Genomic DNA, 17,754 nt, shown 5'->3' with positions numbered 1-17,754 from the left:
TGCACTGACAACCAATGCAAGCAGTCTTAGGCAAAGGTGAGTGTCTGAGGAAGTTTGGCGCATTGGTGACTGTCTGCGTTGCACCAAATGGCAAACTGCGCAAACTCGAGGAAAAGAAAGAGTGGGTTATGCTTATCGCTTATCTCTGCCGAGGATGAGCCTGCAAAACTGCCCCACCTCGAACGTCATGTACCTGTAAACAAGCCTCAGTTTCAGCCACGGAGTCAAAGGACAAACTGCGCCATCAGTTCGAGGGTTGTCGTCAAATGCTCGAGCGCAATGCGCAAAGAAAGTCGAGGACAAAAGTTCATGTTAATCTGTTTGATTTCTGGTTCATACATCGTCAAAGCTATCGCTGCAAAGCACAATATGCTAGTTCTTGCTCAAGGACATCCCACTTTCAAACACAATCGACCATCATACTATAATCCCAGAAAATAGGCTCCTCAGACATAGCTGGCCCCAAGCTCGAACTTCCGTTATGACTCCGAAAACACCATATCCTTTTGCTTGCTAAGAAGGTTGGCTTTTGGTTGAAGTAGAATCCAACAGGTTTCACATTTTGTGGTGTTTTGTGGGGCGGCGGGAAAGCGCTGTTGTCGCAGGCTGGCCTGAACACGTTCCTTTTGCGCTGTGGTTCTGGCTGCGCTACCTCTTTCGCTTCTTGCTCGGGCTACCATGTGTGACTGCTTCGACCGACATGATAGCAGTCCCAGCGTTTGTTGGCTCCGGCTCCATGAAAACTGCTTCCTCGGCTGAGTCCTTCTTGACCACAACACCCATATGCCGACCATATCGGCCCTTGCGACCATTTCCCTCATCCTCGCTGACGCACCCTTCGATGCCGATGCCGGCATCTTTACATCGACCACAAGGTCTTTGTCTATCACAGCCTTTCTTGCTCTTTCGGCAACGCTGACAACGAGGTTTCGTCGAGAGATCTTCCTCGTCCGCTTGAAGCTGGAAGTTAAGCGATGACGAGGAAGAGGCTTGCCTGGGCTTTCCTGGCAGCGCAGGGGCCTTCATCTGTCCTTGTCCACTGCTCAGCTTGCTTGGCTTGGAGCTCGAGCTAGATTTGCTTTTTCCTGACTTTGAACTCTTCATTGCAAGGCCGGGGGTCTTCCAAACCCCACTGGGCCCGTCATGCATCTTTGTCTTGATCTTCTTGGTCTTAGGTGGTCCATCCTGTTCATCGTACTCCTCACTCTTAATGTGGGTCTCATAATCTTCATCACCTCGGTCCAAGTGTTTTTTGTTTTTACCTTGTCCTTCAGCGTCACTGTATTCGTCGCTGTCAGATGTAGCGCCGGTAGAGGAAGCGGCATCAGCTACACCGCTGAACGTATCGTCCATGGTCGAGGATGAGGTTCGGCCATGAGAGAAGTTGGAGGCGTCGCCTAGGGCTATGAGGGTGCGGGCAACATCTTCGTCCGAGATACAGCTGGCGACAGTGGGGTCAGGAGTTGGCAGGATACCAGAGCCTGCGCGACCACCAGATAGACTCGAATGTCTGTGCCGGAGACTGTGGTTGGCTGGTGTCGTTGTGCTGTTGTTGTTGCTATTTGTGCTACGTCCATTGTGCGCACCATAACTCTGCGGCGATAGCATGGGTGGTGCCTCCATGCTGTAGAGTTTCGTGGCAGGCGGTTGGAAGGGGGAAGGTCCTTCGTGAGGAAGTGACCGCCTCTGAGGGGAGATTGAAGATTGTGAGGCAGTCACCGGAACTTGAGGAGGAGCGAATAGTGGTAGGGTCTATTGTGCTTGTTAGCAATAGCAAATGACACATTCCGGCAGTACCATACCGAGCTGTCAAAGATCGCTTGACCACGACGGCCATCCAGTAAGACGTTGGCCGCGCTAATCTCGGCGCTTGCGAATTGTTCGCTCCTTGCCTTCTTAGAGCCAGAGATGGAGCTTTGCCCAGCGTCACTATCGCTGAAGTCATTGTCCCGGTAGCTTCCATGAGCGCTCGAGTTCCTACTATCAACATGAGAGCCCCTTTGCTGCTGGGAGTTGCTCCTGCGACCTCGATCACGGGAGGGAGAAACACTGCGCTTGGAAATGTTCCGAGACGACGACCTCCTAGTGGGAGATTGTGAGTGTTCCCTCATGTGAGGAGGCAGCATAGAGAAGGGTTCGCCTAGACTAGGTCTTCGAGGAGAGTTCTGGGTGTTTGCGACCGGCTGGGGAGGCTGCGCCTGGCCTGCCACACTTCGCACGTATACAGTGGTGTCATGATTAAAGTTGTCATACGAGGCGATCAATGTGTGGCCAGCAGCATCCTCGAAGCTGACTCCGTTGCCATCGTAGATGCCATAGAAACTCTTGACTGTTGTGATGATAGATTCGGTCGTGTCATGTGTGTTCACCAAAACTCGGAGTGGGATCCGTGCCCTGGTTTTGGATCGGTCGTCGAGGAGCAATTCGAAGCATACTGACTTTGCAGCATGCGAGCGTGTAGCCCTTGGCTGGTCGTCTGCTAGCAAGCTTGAGACATGCATCTTGAGTGCTTGAATAGTACAGTTTCTTGTTCTGTAGCGGTGTATGTGCTCCTTGGTCGCAGTCTCAGCGAACAACAACGAACTCGAGGGGGCTGACAGGGGCTTTCGGAATTTCGCTTCGAATGTGGTGTGAAATGCCTTCATCGATGTTAGCGATGCATCCCTCGAGGTTTGGTATGATGCGAATGTGTTGTGGTTGAGTTGTGGTGGTCGGATCCAGAGGCTGCGCCCGCTGGGGCATTGGGGGGAAGTTCAAGGATGGCAGCATATATGACTTACCAACCTCAAGATCAGGATCGCATTGATTGCGCAGGGTCAGCGATGGTCACGGAGGCTTCGGAAGTGCTGATCTATGTGGGAAAGCTGGTGGTCATGGGTCGTTGTCGTTACTCAGGGCATCATCAATGCCAGACGGCGGTGGGCAACAAGCAGAAACGAAAGTGGCCGATTTGGACTATTTTCTGAGTGTTCGCTGTGTTCACAGAATAGCTATAAGGTCGCCCACAGCTGAACAAAAGAAAGAAGGACTTTGAAGAATGATAACGCTGGCAGAGTAGGGAAGAGGTCGAAAGGAACGAAGGTGCGATGACCTTCGGCTGAGACAGAGGTTCCACTCTTTCATCGCTGCATACGTATTGGCCACTACTGCTGCTATTGCGCCAACGTATCTACAAGTACTGCCTTATGCATGGATATTGCGCTTCTACATTGTTTGATCACGCTGTAACGCTATCGAGGCTATGGGAGGTGTTCAGTGCTCAGTTCATACTGTAGAACACACACGGAGAGTTCCTATGAAGCGCTGCCAGCGATTCGCTCAAGCGATCGGCAGGCGCACGGAACTGGTGAGGTACTCAAAAGCCAAACCATGCACAGCTGTACAACTATCATAGTCTGCTCCGGGCAAACAGCTTATGAAGCTGCGTCCATAGTAGCAATGACCATGGCTGTTCCCATGCGAAATTTGCAGAGACCTGGTAACACTTTGGGGGCCCTTCATGACGGTGGTTGTTGAGAAACATGCGCAGCGAAGGAACGTGGGTTAAAATGGCTAGGTGAGAATGGTGCACCAAAGCGACAGCGTCAGCAAGCCATCTTTCCATGCGACGGTAATTTTGAGTACATGGTAAGTGAATCGCACGAATCAATGACAAAGACTGGTGCTTGTGTGGGAGAAGGAAAAGAAGTTGTCCACCAAGAATGCGGACTGGTGACTGGAGCAGCGTCAATATGACCTGGCTTACCGCGCGTGGCCCAGCTTGATTCGTTGGACGTGTTATCAGCAGCGGACAAAGTGGTCAAACAAGAATGAGTTGAATCGAGCCAGAAACGCTTTCGGAATCCAACGGCAGATATTTCCCCAGGTGCCTCACTTTCGCTGCGGTTTATGCGAGCCAGGTTACACCGACTGCATCTCATGCTTGGCGCAGTATTTGAAGCTTGAGCATAAAGTGGTCGCTAAGAACGCACATCAGACAAGACTCGATTCGTTCCCAACAACGAAGCGCAAGTCGAAGTTGTCTTTACTGCCAAATAATGATGGAAGGATTTGCTGACAGGTTGCGCTGCTTGATGCGATCGCGGTCTCAGGTCTCCCATGGCGTTTCTGTTTCGGATGAGCCCGCTTCTCCACATTCGGACAAGTGACCTTTCGACTGTGGTCCTGGTTTTTTAGACTCATGTTCTCTCCCTTGGCTAATACTCTTTGTCCATTCTGAGCCCTTTTGCTCGAGTCGAAAAGCCGACGAGTTGTTGCGGTCATCGTCGCGAAGACGGTGCCTGCGAGTCATGCTTTTGGTAGCAACTCAACCGGTTTGTCGGACAGATTGGCCTAAGATCGCCAAGCGTCGAGCACTAATTAATCGTGCCCCAAGCCATCTCAAGCATGATCCGCTCACTCTAAGATGTTGGCACAGCAGGCACCTAGATAAAGAGACAAGGACTGGTGCACCCGCCTTGAGATGAGCCAGGAACCAGGCAGATTACAAGGGACTTAAGGCCTGTGGAGGTGACATGATGACGATATGTTTGCCCGGATCACGAGCCATCAACGAGCAGGAGAGGGAGAAGTGAATGTTTCGCAACGGGCGCAGCCACGTCAGTGAACTAGTGTTGTTGCCGGTTGCTTGAAAGAGACGTCGACCATGTTGGTGGCCGCCGTCAGTCTTAACGGAGAGACCTTCGGAGACTCTGATAGGCCAGCGGCTAGGGCATCTCCCGAGGGGCTCCCATTACCGCATGGGATGTGAATAATTGTATGTTTCGTTTTGCGCAACAGGGTAGAAATGTTGTATCAAAGTTTCGATTGTCTTGATTGATGTCTGGACAGGAAATTTTGTCGCAAACAATTTATGTGGTCGCAATTGATGGTTTAACTTGTCATATTCGGTGAGCCGTCTCGAAGATCACGTGCGCCAGAGTACTAGCGTGTCTTCGACGCTGATTCTAAACAATTTCCGTTCATTTGTTCCATGACACACTCGTGCAATTTGGGAACCAGAGAACTTGCTAGCGAGAACCCTGCAAGTATAGGAGTCATGCAATGTACATCTACACAGGATACTGCACTCCTGTATATGCGTGCAGGACCAGGTCCAATATGCAACCACTTTACGAATACGCGACGAGATGACGTAGAATACGCGCTAACGTCTACCGCGTCTTGCCAGGCCAAACTGCTAGCTGCCTGGCGTTCCAACCTCAATGTGTGAAATAATTGCTCTGAACAGAACGCAAGTTCAGTGTACCAGGATTTATGTCCTAGATTGCAGCTCAGTCAACATGCACTCGCCGTATTGTCTGGAGAATCTGATCTGAGCCCAAACAGTTGTCGGCCGTTCAACGAAGACGCGCTAACACGGGACAAGGGTTCTTCGACAAAGGAGAAGCGTGAGAAGGCATTGATATATGGCAAGAGCCAGCCAAATTGCGAGCACCAGAATGCTGTAGCACACTTTGGAGCGGCGCTCATGGAACAATCGAAGTTTGCAACCACTATTACTGACAGAGCTCGCTAGTGTTCACATTCAAATCGCTCTGGATGCCTTGATGCGCTGGACCTTTCGCCAGTAGTAGAGCAACAAATCCATACCTACGGTAACGATGTCCTCACCACAACCGAGAGCGCCAGGTATGTCGTCGGCGACAATGGGCTGGCACGGTTCGGCGTCAATTTCTACTGGCTTACCCTTTCATCTCCAGCGAAGCAGGAAAGAGTGAGCTGGAAACCCGGCAGATCATATACATATGAGGAGAAGGCTCAAGGGAACGGTCAAATCTAAGGGTTGCCTTTGTCAAGGTGGTCGAAGTGGTTGATACATGCCTGTCGTGAAGTACCTCAGCTTGCTTCACGTCATTCTCAATCAATGAAGCAGGCGAATAATTTGGGACCATTACTCGCAGCAGTGCTTAGCATGGGTGTCTGTTGCTGAGTCGAGTGTGTAGGACAGTTGGCAAGGTACGAGCCACTACTATCGGTTCCCAGCTTCGACTCAACAGTGGCATGAGACAATTTCCAATGTTTCGGCATGGAGGAAGGACGGATCGTTTGAAACTTGGAGGAAAGAATTGCCAGTACATTGTCGGGCAGTAGAGAGCTTGTTAGTCTAAGGAATGTTGGGCGTTCCATTCGTCGACCGAAGCTCTCATGCTAGTATCACCAACATAGGGTTTCTCAGCTCTATTGCACTTTCAATCGCACGACGATTACCGTGTTGTTGTCTTCTACTTGGCAATATTGTCGCGAACAGAGGCCACCCGATGGACGCGTTCAAATGACGTCGTAATTCGTTGCTATGCACGCCAGGTCGGACCCGCCAAATTTCGCCGTTGCGGGAGCTCCCATCGCGCCTACCCCAAATGATTGGCCTGTGGCTGCTTCGCTTTTTGTTTACTCCGTAGATTATTCAAAACACCCAAGCACTACTTTTAGTAGATTACCTACATGCCATTCATCTCCGGGTCGACTAAAACTTGCTTCAGGTCACTTGGTACTGCTTGTATCTTTTCGACCGCCTTCTTCTCATGTCGTCGCGTGGTTGAATATCTTCTGTCGACAGTCACTCGACTCCGACACCTCAACGGCCGCATGTCAAGCTCAAGTCTCGGTGCATCCCCTTAACCATGACTGCATAAGAATATCGCAAACACCCCATATACGCCGTATCATCTGCAGCCATGGATGCAAGAGTAAGTGCCCTGCATATATTGAGCTTCCTACACGTTGGATCGCAGCGGCGATGATGGTGTTGGCCAACAATCATTGTTACTTGAAGGAGTAATCTCGCTAACCGTCGCGCCTGCAGCCACAACGTCCAGTGCGCGCACTTCGCGTTCTGAACGACGAGAATGCAGCTCCCGAAGGTCCTTTGCCCAAGACAATACATCAACGTAACAAGTCGAGTCCCGCCCTTACCACCATCGGCCAGATGAAGGGTATTGCCAAAAGAAGTGCCTTTGCAGATGTCAGCAATATTACAAGCCTCAAGCGCGCCAGCAAAGATGATTCAAATGTCCTCTCCAAATCGGCACTGCCAGTACCGGCAAAAGCAGGACAGCTACAAGAGAGGAAGAGCACAGCTTTCCTACGCCCTGCCCAGAGACCATACTCCGTGTCCAGCCTGAAGAATCTGCTGACAGGTTCTGGAACTGAATCCGTCGCAAGAATTCCACTGAATGATAGCACGACAACACAACAATCGGCAAACACAAGAAAGGCTCTGTCAAAGCGCAACACCACCATATTCAAGGATGTCACCCTTGATGTGGTGCAGGAAGATGCAGTCCCAACAACGGACGCGCCGCAAGATGCAAAGAACAACCTAGAGGCTCCATCATTGCCGCCTCTGAAAGAGATCGACATCACACACTTGGATATGAGAACCCATCTTCCTCCACCAACTTCGAGTGATACTGTTGACCCTGTAAAGCCGCAACAACCCTCGGAAATCAGCTTGCCTGGGATCGATGAAGTGAACCTGAACCACTCCTCAAGCGCACGTGAGGCTGAGCCGGAAGTGAAACCCACGATTGTAGACACACACATACCAGACCACTACCACCAAGACCCCGAACCTGTTAACGAACCAGCCAAGACGCAGTATGTTGATGCTCTGCTGGCCCAACCTCGACCGAATGATACTACAGCTACCAGAAAGCCTCAACCAATGTGTCAAGAAGAAGTCCCTCCCAGCCTACAGCACATCTACAATCCTACACCGGAGCCTGAAGAGTATTGGGAGGAAGAATATGACGATGCATACGAAGGAGAAGGGTATGTAACAGCAAGATCTTTCCGATCGCATGGCGATGACACCACAGGTGGCGCTACGACAGCATTGGTACCGAAGTCTACCCAAAAAACACGCAGAGAAATTGCAGATGCCACCGCCTTTGTGGAAGCCACGAGGACTCCAGATGACATCGAAGATGAGAGCTTCGACACGAGTATGGTCGCAGAATACGGAGACGAGATCTTCGCTTACATGAAGAGCATGGAAGTGCGAATGCTACCAAGAGCAAACTACATGGAGAGCCAACATGAGATACAATGGTCCATGCGGGCTGTCTTGATGGACTGGCTGGTCCAGGTACACCATCGATTCAACCTGCTACCGGAAACCCTGTTCCTCTGTGTCAACTACATCGACCGCTTCCTCTCGGTCAAGGTGGTCTCGCTAGGCAAGTTGCAGCTGGTTGGTGCCACCGCCATTTTCATCGCAGCCAAGTACGAAGAGATCAATTGTCCTTCGGTTCAAGAGATTGTCTACATGGTGGATGGCGGGTACTCAGTTGACGAAATTCTGAAAGCAGAGAGATTCATGCTGACCATGCTGCAATTCGAGCTCGGCTTTCCTGGCCCGATGAGCTTCTTGCGCCGAATCAGCAAAGCCGATGACTACGACCTTGAAACACGAACGCTGGCAAAGTACTTTCTGGAGGTCACGCTCATGGACGAACGTTTTATCGGAAGCGTCCCTAGCTTTCTGGCTGCCGCTTCTCACTGCCTGGCTCGAGAAATGCTTCGAAAGGGACACTGGACGCAGCCACACGTCCATTATTCAGGGTATACATGGTCGCAGCTGCGTCCGGCTGTACAACTTTTACTGGAGTGCTGCGACGACCCACGAAAGCATCACCAAGCTGTCTTCAACAAGTACTGTGACAAGCGTTACAAGCGTGCTGCAGCATTTGTTGAGACCGAAATCCAACGTGGCTTCGTCCTGAGGGACAGCATCCCAGCGAGACCGGCGTTGATGAACCCTTACCATGCATACCAATATGCGATGGGCGCATGCTATGCATGAGCAAAACACCGTCGCTCTAGACACTCACTCCAACCTACCTACAAGACTAGGCCATCGAGGCTGCGACCACCACATCAGGTCGATCTATCATTGTGTCTTCAGCAGTAGGGCAAGCAGGTTTGAGGCGGAGCATGTTAATGATTACACGATTTTCATGAACAAATTTTCTTGATTCTCATGGGTTGGAGGCGTCTTTTCAGCTCAGGTGGATCGAGCTCATTCTAGTGCACAAATAGCCACTACATTACGTGGCGGAGGAGCATAATTGGGAGCAAGCAGGGGAGCCTGCAGAACGGAGGCTATCTCTGCGTAAACATAGATCAGGAATTATGAAATGCTGCAATGCAATGCATACACCAATAATGACGAAAAGTTCGGTGTCAGTTCTTGCCTCGTTCGAGTTTCTTTGATATTCAAGAAGCCGGCGGTACCTGTTCTGATCGGCCAAGTCGCGTGTACGGCCATATCAGTCTCAGGCCGAGGGGCTTTTGACTGAGGCTTTCGTACACGTAAGCTATACCTAATACGGAAAAGCTCCTAGCAATTGAAGGGGCATGTCGAAGTGACCGCTTAACCCTAAGAAGACCGTACCCTACCTACTCTGCACCAGACGCTCAACGCATGTTTTGGCTTAAGAAGATCACCTTGATCCTATGTCATGCGTGTAACGGAGATATGTATTATGCTAGCGAAAGAAAGTTGAAGTTGAGTGACTACTTCCCGCAATTCGCGTGTTCACTGCTCGGCAAATCTTATTCGTACTAACTCATCGATCTACTGGATTCTGACTATCCAACAAAAGGTCGATTGCTAGCCAGAGAATGTCAAAGCAAGAGACACGACTTGAAGTGGCAGCTCGCCTCAACGTTCATGGTGTGTTCTATTCAACTGCTCACGACTGATAAGCAACCGAAGCTTTGCGCAAAATGAGAAGCGATCGTCTTGCGGAGGTAGCAGCCCATCAAGGATCGACATGATGTTGACTGCTTGGGTACCTCGCTTACCCCGGATTGCCTCCGCATGAATCCTTCTATTCGAGGAGTTGAGAAAGCCCTCGGTACTCTTTCCTGGTGATACAAAGGTAAAGATGGCACAGCTGGCTGCAATGACAGCACCACCGAGCTTCTTTACGGAGTATCGTTGCTCTGGCACTCTATACAAGGCTGCGCCTAGAGATTGACCGTCGCTTCACAGCATCTAGCTGGACATGACGCATCCAAATACTCGCACCACAGATGGCGAAAATTTTCCAGCTAACGATACCATTACGACACATGGCCACAACCAAACACACACCGTAAACGCCACCGAATACACTCAAATCAACTCCGCCATAGCCAGCGGCATAGCTCACAATGTCTCCGATTTCATGACGCTCGTCGCAGAAGCAAACACCGCCAACGACCGCGAGAAGGGCATGAAACTCCGCGATGCCTCCCGAATTTATCCCAAAGCTATAGCCTGGAGCATGGTTCTCTCCTCCGCCCTGATAATGGAGGGCTACGACACAGCCGCGACGGGCTCCTTCAATGCATACCCATCTTGGCTCGCCAAGTTCGGTGTGCGTGCCCGTGACGGGTCGCTGAATATCCCAGCTAGCTGGCAGAATGGGATTGGAGCCGCCACGAACTGTGGTGAGATTATTGGGCTGCAGATTGCGGGATTCTTGAATGAAAGGGTTGGATATAGACATACGTTGATTGCGGCGTTGGTGAGTCTGTGTGGGTTTATCTTTATTCCGTTCTTTGCGGAGAGTCTGGGTGTTTTCTTGGTGGGACAACTGTTTCAGGGCATTAGTTGGGGAGTGTTCCAGACTATGACAACGGCGTATGCGGCTGAGGTTTGCCCGGTGCCGTTGAGGCATTACTTGACGGTGAGTCACGTTAGTCCTTATCTATGCCACAGCAAGACATGCTGACTAAGTCTTCAGGCGTACGTTAATTTATGCTGGATTATCGGACAATTCATCTCTGCCGGTGTGCTGAGAGGCCTGGTCAACCGCACGGATCAATGGGTATATAGGATTCCATTCGCGCTGCAGTGGATGTGGCCCATCCCAATCATGGTAGGCACATGGCTGGCGCCCGAAAGTCCATGGTGGTGTGTCAGGAAGGGCGATCATGCGCGGGCCAGATGGTCGCTCAAGAGATTAGCCCGCAAGGTCGGCTTTGACCAGAGAGATGAAGACCGGGCGTTAGCACTAATGATCTATACGAATGAGATGGAGAAGCAGGTGGCCGAAGGCACGAGATATTGGGACTGCTTTAGGGGCGTCGAGGGTCGAAGAACCGAGATCGTGTGTATGACGTGGATCGCACAGACGTTGAGTGGAACGGTCGTTGGCGGTATGTCGAGTTACTTCTACGTTAAGGCTGGCATCAGTACCGCGGATGCTTACAGTCTGAGCTGGGGTGAGACGGCTATCGGTGCTGCAGGGACGATCGGCAGCTGGTTCGTGCTGGACAGAATTGGCCGCAAGACACTCATGTGCCGCGGTCTATGTGTCATGTTTGTCCTGCTACTGTAAGTGAGGTTTGCTGTAGGTGCACTCCTGGGCTGCTAACATAAATCGTACAGGGTTGCAGGCGGCATGGGTATACCATCGAACCCGACAACTGCCACGTCGTGGACAGCGGGCTCGATGGTCTTACTCCTTTCAGCAGTCGCGGACTTCTCAGTCGGACCAGTGGTATACACCATCGTATCGGAGATCCCTTCGACTCGTCTTCGAGCGAAGTCCATTGTTCTGGCACGAAATGCATACAACATTATCAATCTGGCATTCGTGAATGTGGTTTCATACCGGTCAGTGATGTCACACTGGGACGCTCGGGCAAGTGCTAACATGAACTCAACAGACAATTCAACTCTGGAGCATGGAATTGGGGTCCAAAGGCATGCTTCTTCTGGGCAGGAATTAACTTGTTCATGAACCTGTACCTTTACTTCAGATTGCGTAAGATGCATGGAAAATTGGGCGTACTTCTTACTGACTTGTTGGTAGCCGAGACGAAAGGCAGGACTTACGCAGAACTCGACATCCTCTTTGTGAATGCATACTCGTGACTGGAGCGAAGCCATGATTGGCGGTATGGATATGACTGCTGACTTACATGCAACAGGCGAACCGCATCAGCGCTCGCAAATTCGCAAGCACCAAGATCCAGACGTTGACAGCTGGGACTGAGATGGCTCAATTAGAACAAGCCGAAGCGATCGTTGAGCAAGCAAAACAGGACGACGAGCACGTAGAGCACATGTCAAGTTAGAAGGACTCTCAGTATTGCTTGAAACTTGTTGGTGGCGTGCAATAGATCTAGTACTCCTTCATCTCCCTCATCTATCAACTTGAGGGGTCAAAAGAAGCACCGGTGGGCCGTCAAATCTGAAGCCAATGATTGCTGCCTTAGGCTGCCAAAAATTCAGTCATTGTTGAGGCAAACGCAAACGCGTCTTGACTCTCTCTTCCTAAGTAGGCACTTACTCGAGTCACGGTGCTTTGGCTTGTCGCATTTTCCTCGTGGTACGCGAGAAGGCAGTATGTATCCAGAGGTATTCACTTGACATGATAGGTCCACTTGATGGAGACTGTCTAGTGGTCCCGCTTAGGTAGGTTTTGGTTGTTCTTGATCTTCTTACATTTTGCATATTCAAGATCGCGTCAACGCAGCACAGATGCCTCCAAAGAAGGGTCAGTCGTCGAAAGGCGCTGGCGGTAAGAACAAGAGTGTGTTAGGCCTAGATGAAGGTTCGCACATTGTCTTCGAAGACGATAACAAGAAAGGTAAAAAGGGCGGCAACAGCAAGCAGAATCAGGCACCACCACTCGAGTCGTCTGGGCCACCGAAACCAACGGCCAAGCAAATAATCGGTGGCGCATCTTGGACGGGCAAGCTACCAGTCAATCTACTCTCAGAGCACTGCCAGCGCCAGAAATGGAACAAGCCTGACTACTCTATGCGCCAAGCGCCAGGTCGAGACGGCCACGAAAAGATGTACCGGTCGGAAGTTACTTTGTCGAAGACAGACCCTAAGACGCGGGAGGTCATTACTCTGCCTACTTTTCGGACGCCGAAAGAATTGGTGTCGGTATCAGAAGAACCTTCGGCTCTCGAAGCACGGCATTTTGCAGCTGCATATGCGTTGTTCAGGATCAGCAGCATGAAGAACCTCTCCATGGCTCTGCCGCCCAAGTACCGTGATCTGTGGAAAGGAGAGTTCCAGCAATTCAAGAAGGAAGATGAGAAAGAGGGCCGAGGCTGGCTTTACGATGCTGATCCATTTGCTTCTGAACAGAAGCGGAAGGAGATCCATGTTGCTATGGATAAGCGCGAAGCCGAGAAGGTGAAGAAGGCCGAAGCAGTAGCGAAGAATCCGTCGCTCGCGCTGCAGCAGATGCCGAGGAGTAAACAGTGGGAGAATGCGCCGAAGATCGAGATGGGTGCGAAGATCCGCACTGAGGTCGAGAAGTTGGTGAGAAATAATGGCATCTGGAATCCTTACGGGTTGAAGCCATCGAAGCAGGAGTGTGAGCATATTATCAAGACACTAGCAAGCAAAGGCTTTCGACGCAGTCACATTGAGGAGGCTCTGCGATATTGTAAAGACGAGGAAGAGGTTTTGGAATGGCTGCTCATTCATGTCCCCGAGGATGATCTACCCGGGTTTGCCCTACCAGGCAATTACAGCGCGGGAGTCTCTTTAGCTAGCGGCGATATGGTACTCGAAGCGAAGGTCAAGCGGCTAGCGGCAGCTGGATATCCTCGAGACTTCTGTGCCCAGGCGCTGAGAATGTCTGAGGGCCACGAGCACCAAGCGGCGTTTTGGCTCCAAAGCACGCTCCAACCGTCCACTGATGGCAACTTGAATGACGATATTGACAGTTCTATTGAATGGGATAGTGAGCAGATGACCTTAGAATCTATCTATGCCGATAGGTATAGCTCGTCTAGCAAGCACGAATCGTCGATTTCGCTCGAGCTGGGCAAGGAGTCCTCGGCTGCAGTCCGTTTCATTATTCCGGAGAAGGGATATCCGTACGAACTGCCAGCCATTCTGATCACTTCTACCAAGATGCCAGCATATATCCGTCTAAGCGCTACAAAGCAAGCACTGCAATTCGCAGAGACGAACTTCAAGGGCGAGCCGATGGTCTACAACATTTGCGGATGGTTAGAAGACAATCTGCACAGCATCATTGATAGTCCCATGAGCTTGACAGAACTACATATGTCAGAGAAGCCCACCACAAATGACGTGGCAGAGCTTGCGACAAATCCAATGGGGAAGCTGCCTATGCGCTCGAGGCGGAGTAAGAACGACCCGAGGAGCAACCAAGACATTCTGTTAGCTTGGAATGACCGTCAAGCATCGCCACAGCAGCAGAAGATGTTGGACGGACAGCGAAAGCTGCCAGCCTGGCAGAAGCAGGAAGAGATCCTGCAAGCAATTGGCAGTCATCGGATTACTATTGTGACTGGTGAAACAGGAAGCGGCAAGTCTACACAAGTGGTCCAGTTCGTGCTGGATGAGGCTGTGCAAGCATCGAGAGGTTCATCCGCCAACATTCTGTGTACTCAGCCCAGACGTTTTGCCGCGCTCTCCTTAGCAGACCGCGTCAGCAGTGAGAGATGCAGCACGGTCGGTGAGGAGGTTGGGTACATCATCAGAGGCGAGTCAAGGACTTCTTTGACAACCAAGGTCACCTTCATGACCACAGGTGTGCTTCTACGACGACTGCAGACATCCGCGAGTATGGAGGAGGCGCTCGAAGGCATTTCGCACATTTTCATCGATGAAGTGCATGAGCGATCACTTGACACAGACTTCCTGCTCGCGCTGCTCAAGGACTCTCTGAAGGCCAGTCCGAGCGTCTCAATTGTGCTCATGAGTGCAACGCTTGACAAAGATATCTTCATGACCTATTTCGGTGGGCCTGGCAAGGTTGCGCACGTGCACATTGAGGGACGTACCTTCCCAGTGTCGGATCACTACCTCGAGGAAGTCCTTCAGATCACGAATTTCAGCGGTAGATCGGACGATGATGATTACTCGATCGGTAAAACCATCGCATCGCTCGGTTCAGGTACCAACTATGACCTGATCACAGCATTGGTTGAGTGGATTGACCACGAGTTAGATTCGGCCTCTGGCGCGATACTCATCTTCCTGCCAGGTACACTCGAGATCGACCGAACAATTCGAGCTCTTTCCTCAATCCCGAACGTTCTCGCATACCCCCTCCATGCCTCGCTTCTGCCGGCTGAACAACGCAAGGTCTTCCCACCAGCACCTGCGGGCAGGCGGAAAGTGATCGCAGCCACGAATGTTGCAGAAACTTCCATTACCATCGAGGATGTGGTGGCCGTGATCGACACTGGCAAGGTTAAGGAGACAAGATACGACACAGGCAACAATGTTGTCCATCTGGAAGAAGTATGGGCGTCGCAGGCAGCGTGCAAGCAAAGAAGAGGTCGAGCTGGTCGCGTAAGAGCAGGAGAATGCTACAAACTATTCACAAAGAATGTTGAGGACAAGATGGCCCCTAAGCCACTGCCTGAGATCCAAAGAGTGCCACTCGAGCAATTGTGCCTGTCAGTCAAAGCCACTGGTGCCGAGAGAGATGTGGTCACGTTCTTGTCAGCTCTCATCACGCCGCCCGAGGCAGGCGCAGTCAGTATCGCTATCAACATGCTTCATCTGATGGGTGCATTGGAAGCGGACCAGCTCACGGCGCTGGGGACGTACCTATCAATGATTCCGGCTGATCTGCGTTGTGCTAAACTCCTCGTCTTCGGCGCACTGTTCGACTGTCTGGAGCCATGTCTCACGGCAGCCTCAATTCTTACAGTCAAAGACCCTTTTGTGTCACCAAGAGATAAGCGGGACGAAGCAGACGCCGCCAAGGCCTCCTTTTCGACTCAGCACGGTGATCTGATGCTCAGTCTGAGCGCCTACGAAGAATATGCTACTCTATCACAAGAGCTAAGATACAAGCAGTTACAAGCTTGGTGCGGTGAGAAGTTTCTTTCGTTGACCACTCTGCGGGACATCACATCTACACGATCGCAGCTGCTTGACTCTCTGAAGGACGCCAATCTAGTACCGCTGAGCTATCGACCCGCCAAAGAATCAACCAAAGCTACCTCACCCCTTCTCCTCCGAGCACTCATCTCAGCAGCTCTTCAGCCACAAATTGCGGAAATCAGGTTCCCAGAAAAGAAGTACTTGCAGTCTATGAGTGGTGCGAAGGAGCTCGATCTGGAAGCCAGGACAATAAAGTACTACTTACCGCCACCTACTCAACCTATAACCTCGTCAAATGTAATCCCAACTGCAAGCTCAACCTCGACCCCGCAATCAAGTCGACCACAAACACCACAGTCCTTCTCCTCAAACCTGTCAGGCACTACTCTCGCAGGATCATCATCCAGTGCTATCCCAAAAGCAGCCTCAAACAATTCAACACCAACCGACAAAACCTGGCAACGAGTCTTCATCCACCCCTCCTCCCCCTTTTCCACAGCACCCCCACCTCCTTCACCACCGGCGCCTCCTCCGCCACCTACCTCTCCTACTTCTCCAAAATGGCCACCGGCGCCGCCTCCACCCCCAGTGGCCCAAAGACCTACATCCACCGTCTCACGCCTCTGAACGCCTACACGCAGCTCCTATTCGGCTCAGGCGGTATCCAAATCGACGCCTCCATACCCGGCGGCGGTCTACTAGTAGGCGAGCACTTCAAGATGCGTGGCTGGGCACGGATAGGCGTGCTGGTCAGTAGGTTGAGGAGACTTCTCGATGAAGAGCTCAGGAAGGCTGTTGATCAGCCTGCGGGCGCGAGAGATTTCAGTAAGAGTGAGGTTGTTAGGGTGGTGAAGTGGCTTGTTGAGTTGAACGGGCAGGATCGCTGAGATCAAGTTAAGTGTTGGCGGGGTTGAACGCATATTAGATAGTCTACAGTCGGTCTCTTCAATACACGGGGTCGCTATCTAGAAGCATAGTACTACGTGATCGACTCCAAAGTCCAGAGTGTCCGACTCAGCTCACAACACTCACATCCCACTCGTCCCGCCAGGTCAGCTCTATGCAGGATAAACAGGCGTCACTGATTGCCTAGAAGAAATTGCAACCAGTCAAAGGAAGGTGCACCTACACTGGAGTAAGAGCGACCGCCCAACCAATGCAGGGAAGTCTCGATGGGCGGAGTATGCTAGATAACGGAGGCGCGACTCATGGGTGGTGGGAAGGCAGGGGCAATGGGTGGTTAGACACTGTACAAGGCAGGAACGCCTTGGTAGGTATGTGCACGGAAGCTGCGGGAAGTAGGACGAGGGAGGAACGACTGACTGGTGGGAGAGAGGGAAGGTGCGATTGATCAGCTGGTCAGAGGGAAGGAACTATTGGTCAGAGGGAAGGTGTGATGGGTCATAGGGAAGGTGCCACTGGCGGTAAAGGAGAAGGTGCGACTAGTGGCAGAGAAGATGGCAGGAGCGACTGATTACTCGAGGAAGGTGCGGCTGGGTGAAGTCAATGAGGGAGCAAGGAAGGCGCGAAACTTGTGAAAGGTACACCTGACGGAGAAAGGCCAATTCCTAGAAGTCGTCGTCCTCAAGCACACGAAGAAAGCATGACTACGACGAGCACGGCCTCGGAGCCGCACAGCTTCGCCACCAAACCTTTTGTGATGTAGAACGTAATGGTCAGAATAATCATTATCACTACATACGAAAGTCGCTTGCCGCGCTGTGACTGATGGTCATCAAACATGCCTCCTCCGAGAAACCTCATCCATGCGATGGCCCGTACGCTCACCACTGTGACTTCACGAACGCTCAAAAACACCACCCAGATCCATGCTCAGGTCTATCAATATACACAAAGAATGCAAAGTATTAATCAACGTGGATAGTCCCCACCCAGCCATCTGGTAAGCGTATTCAGCCTCC

The 17,754-nt window shown here is 51.5% G+C and overlaps 3 protein-coding genes across 3 annotated transcripts; 2 read left to right on the top strand and 1 right to left on the bottom strand.

The window, feature by feature from the left end:
* Window positions 1–648: 648 nt before the first annotated feature.
* Window positions 649–2,501, bottom strand: PMZ80_001524 (uncharacterized protein; the record flags this gene model as incomplete). The annotated part of the gene is made up of 2 exons (XM_064869967.1): window positions 649–1,752; window positions 1,803–2,501. The coding sequence occupies 2 exons, from the start codon at window positions 2,499–2,501 to the stop codon at window positions 649–651; spliced, it is 1,803 nt and encodes a 600-aa protein (XP_064735464.1).
* Window positions 2,502–6,677: 4,176 nt separating this feature from the next.
* On the top strand, window positions 6,678–8,806 carry CLB4 (B-type cyclin; the record flags this gene model as incomplete). The annotated part of the gene is made up of 2 exons (XM_064869966.1): window positions 6,678–6,689; window positions 6,806–8,806. 2 exons carry the CDS (start codon window positions 6,678–6,680, stop codon window positions 8,804–8,806), a joined length of 2,013 nt encoding a protein of 670 aa, XP_064735463.1.
* A 1,207-nt stretch (window positions 8,807–10,013) lies between these two features.
* Window positions 10,014–16,719, top strand: ucp12 (putative ATP-dependent RNA helicase ucp12; the record flags this gene model as incomplete). The annotated part of the gene is made up of 8 exons (XM_064869965.1): window positions 10,014–10,679; window positions 10,737–11,329; window positions 11,384–11,611; window positions 11,665–11,762; window positions 11,811–11,854; window positions 11,929–12,070; window positions 12,462–16,206; window positions 16,257–16,719. The coding sequence occupies 8 exons, from the start codon at window positions 10,014–10,016 to the stop codon at window positions 16,717–16,719; spliced, it is 5,979 nt and encodes a 1,992-aa protein (XP_064735462.1).
* Window positions 16,720–17,754: the final 1,035 nt, after the last annotated feature.

This window comes from Knufia obscura (genome assembly GCF_036327395.1).
Source record: "Knufia obscura strain CCFEE 5817 isolate CBS 148926 chromosome Unknown scaffold_1, whole genome shotgun sequence".
In the NCBI taxonomy this organism is placed as follows: Eukaryota; Fungi; Ascomycota; class Eurotiomycetes; order Chaetothyriales; family Trichomeriaceae; genus Knufia; species Knufia obscura.
The sequence above is the reverse complement of the archived record's forward strand: the minus strand, read 5'-3'. Positions and strand labels throughout refer to the sequence as shown.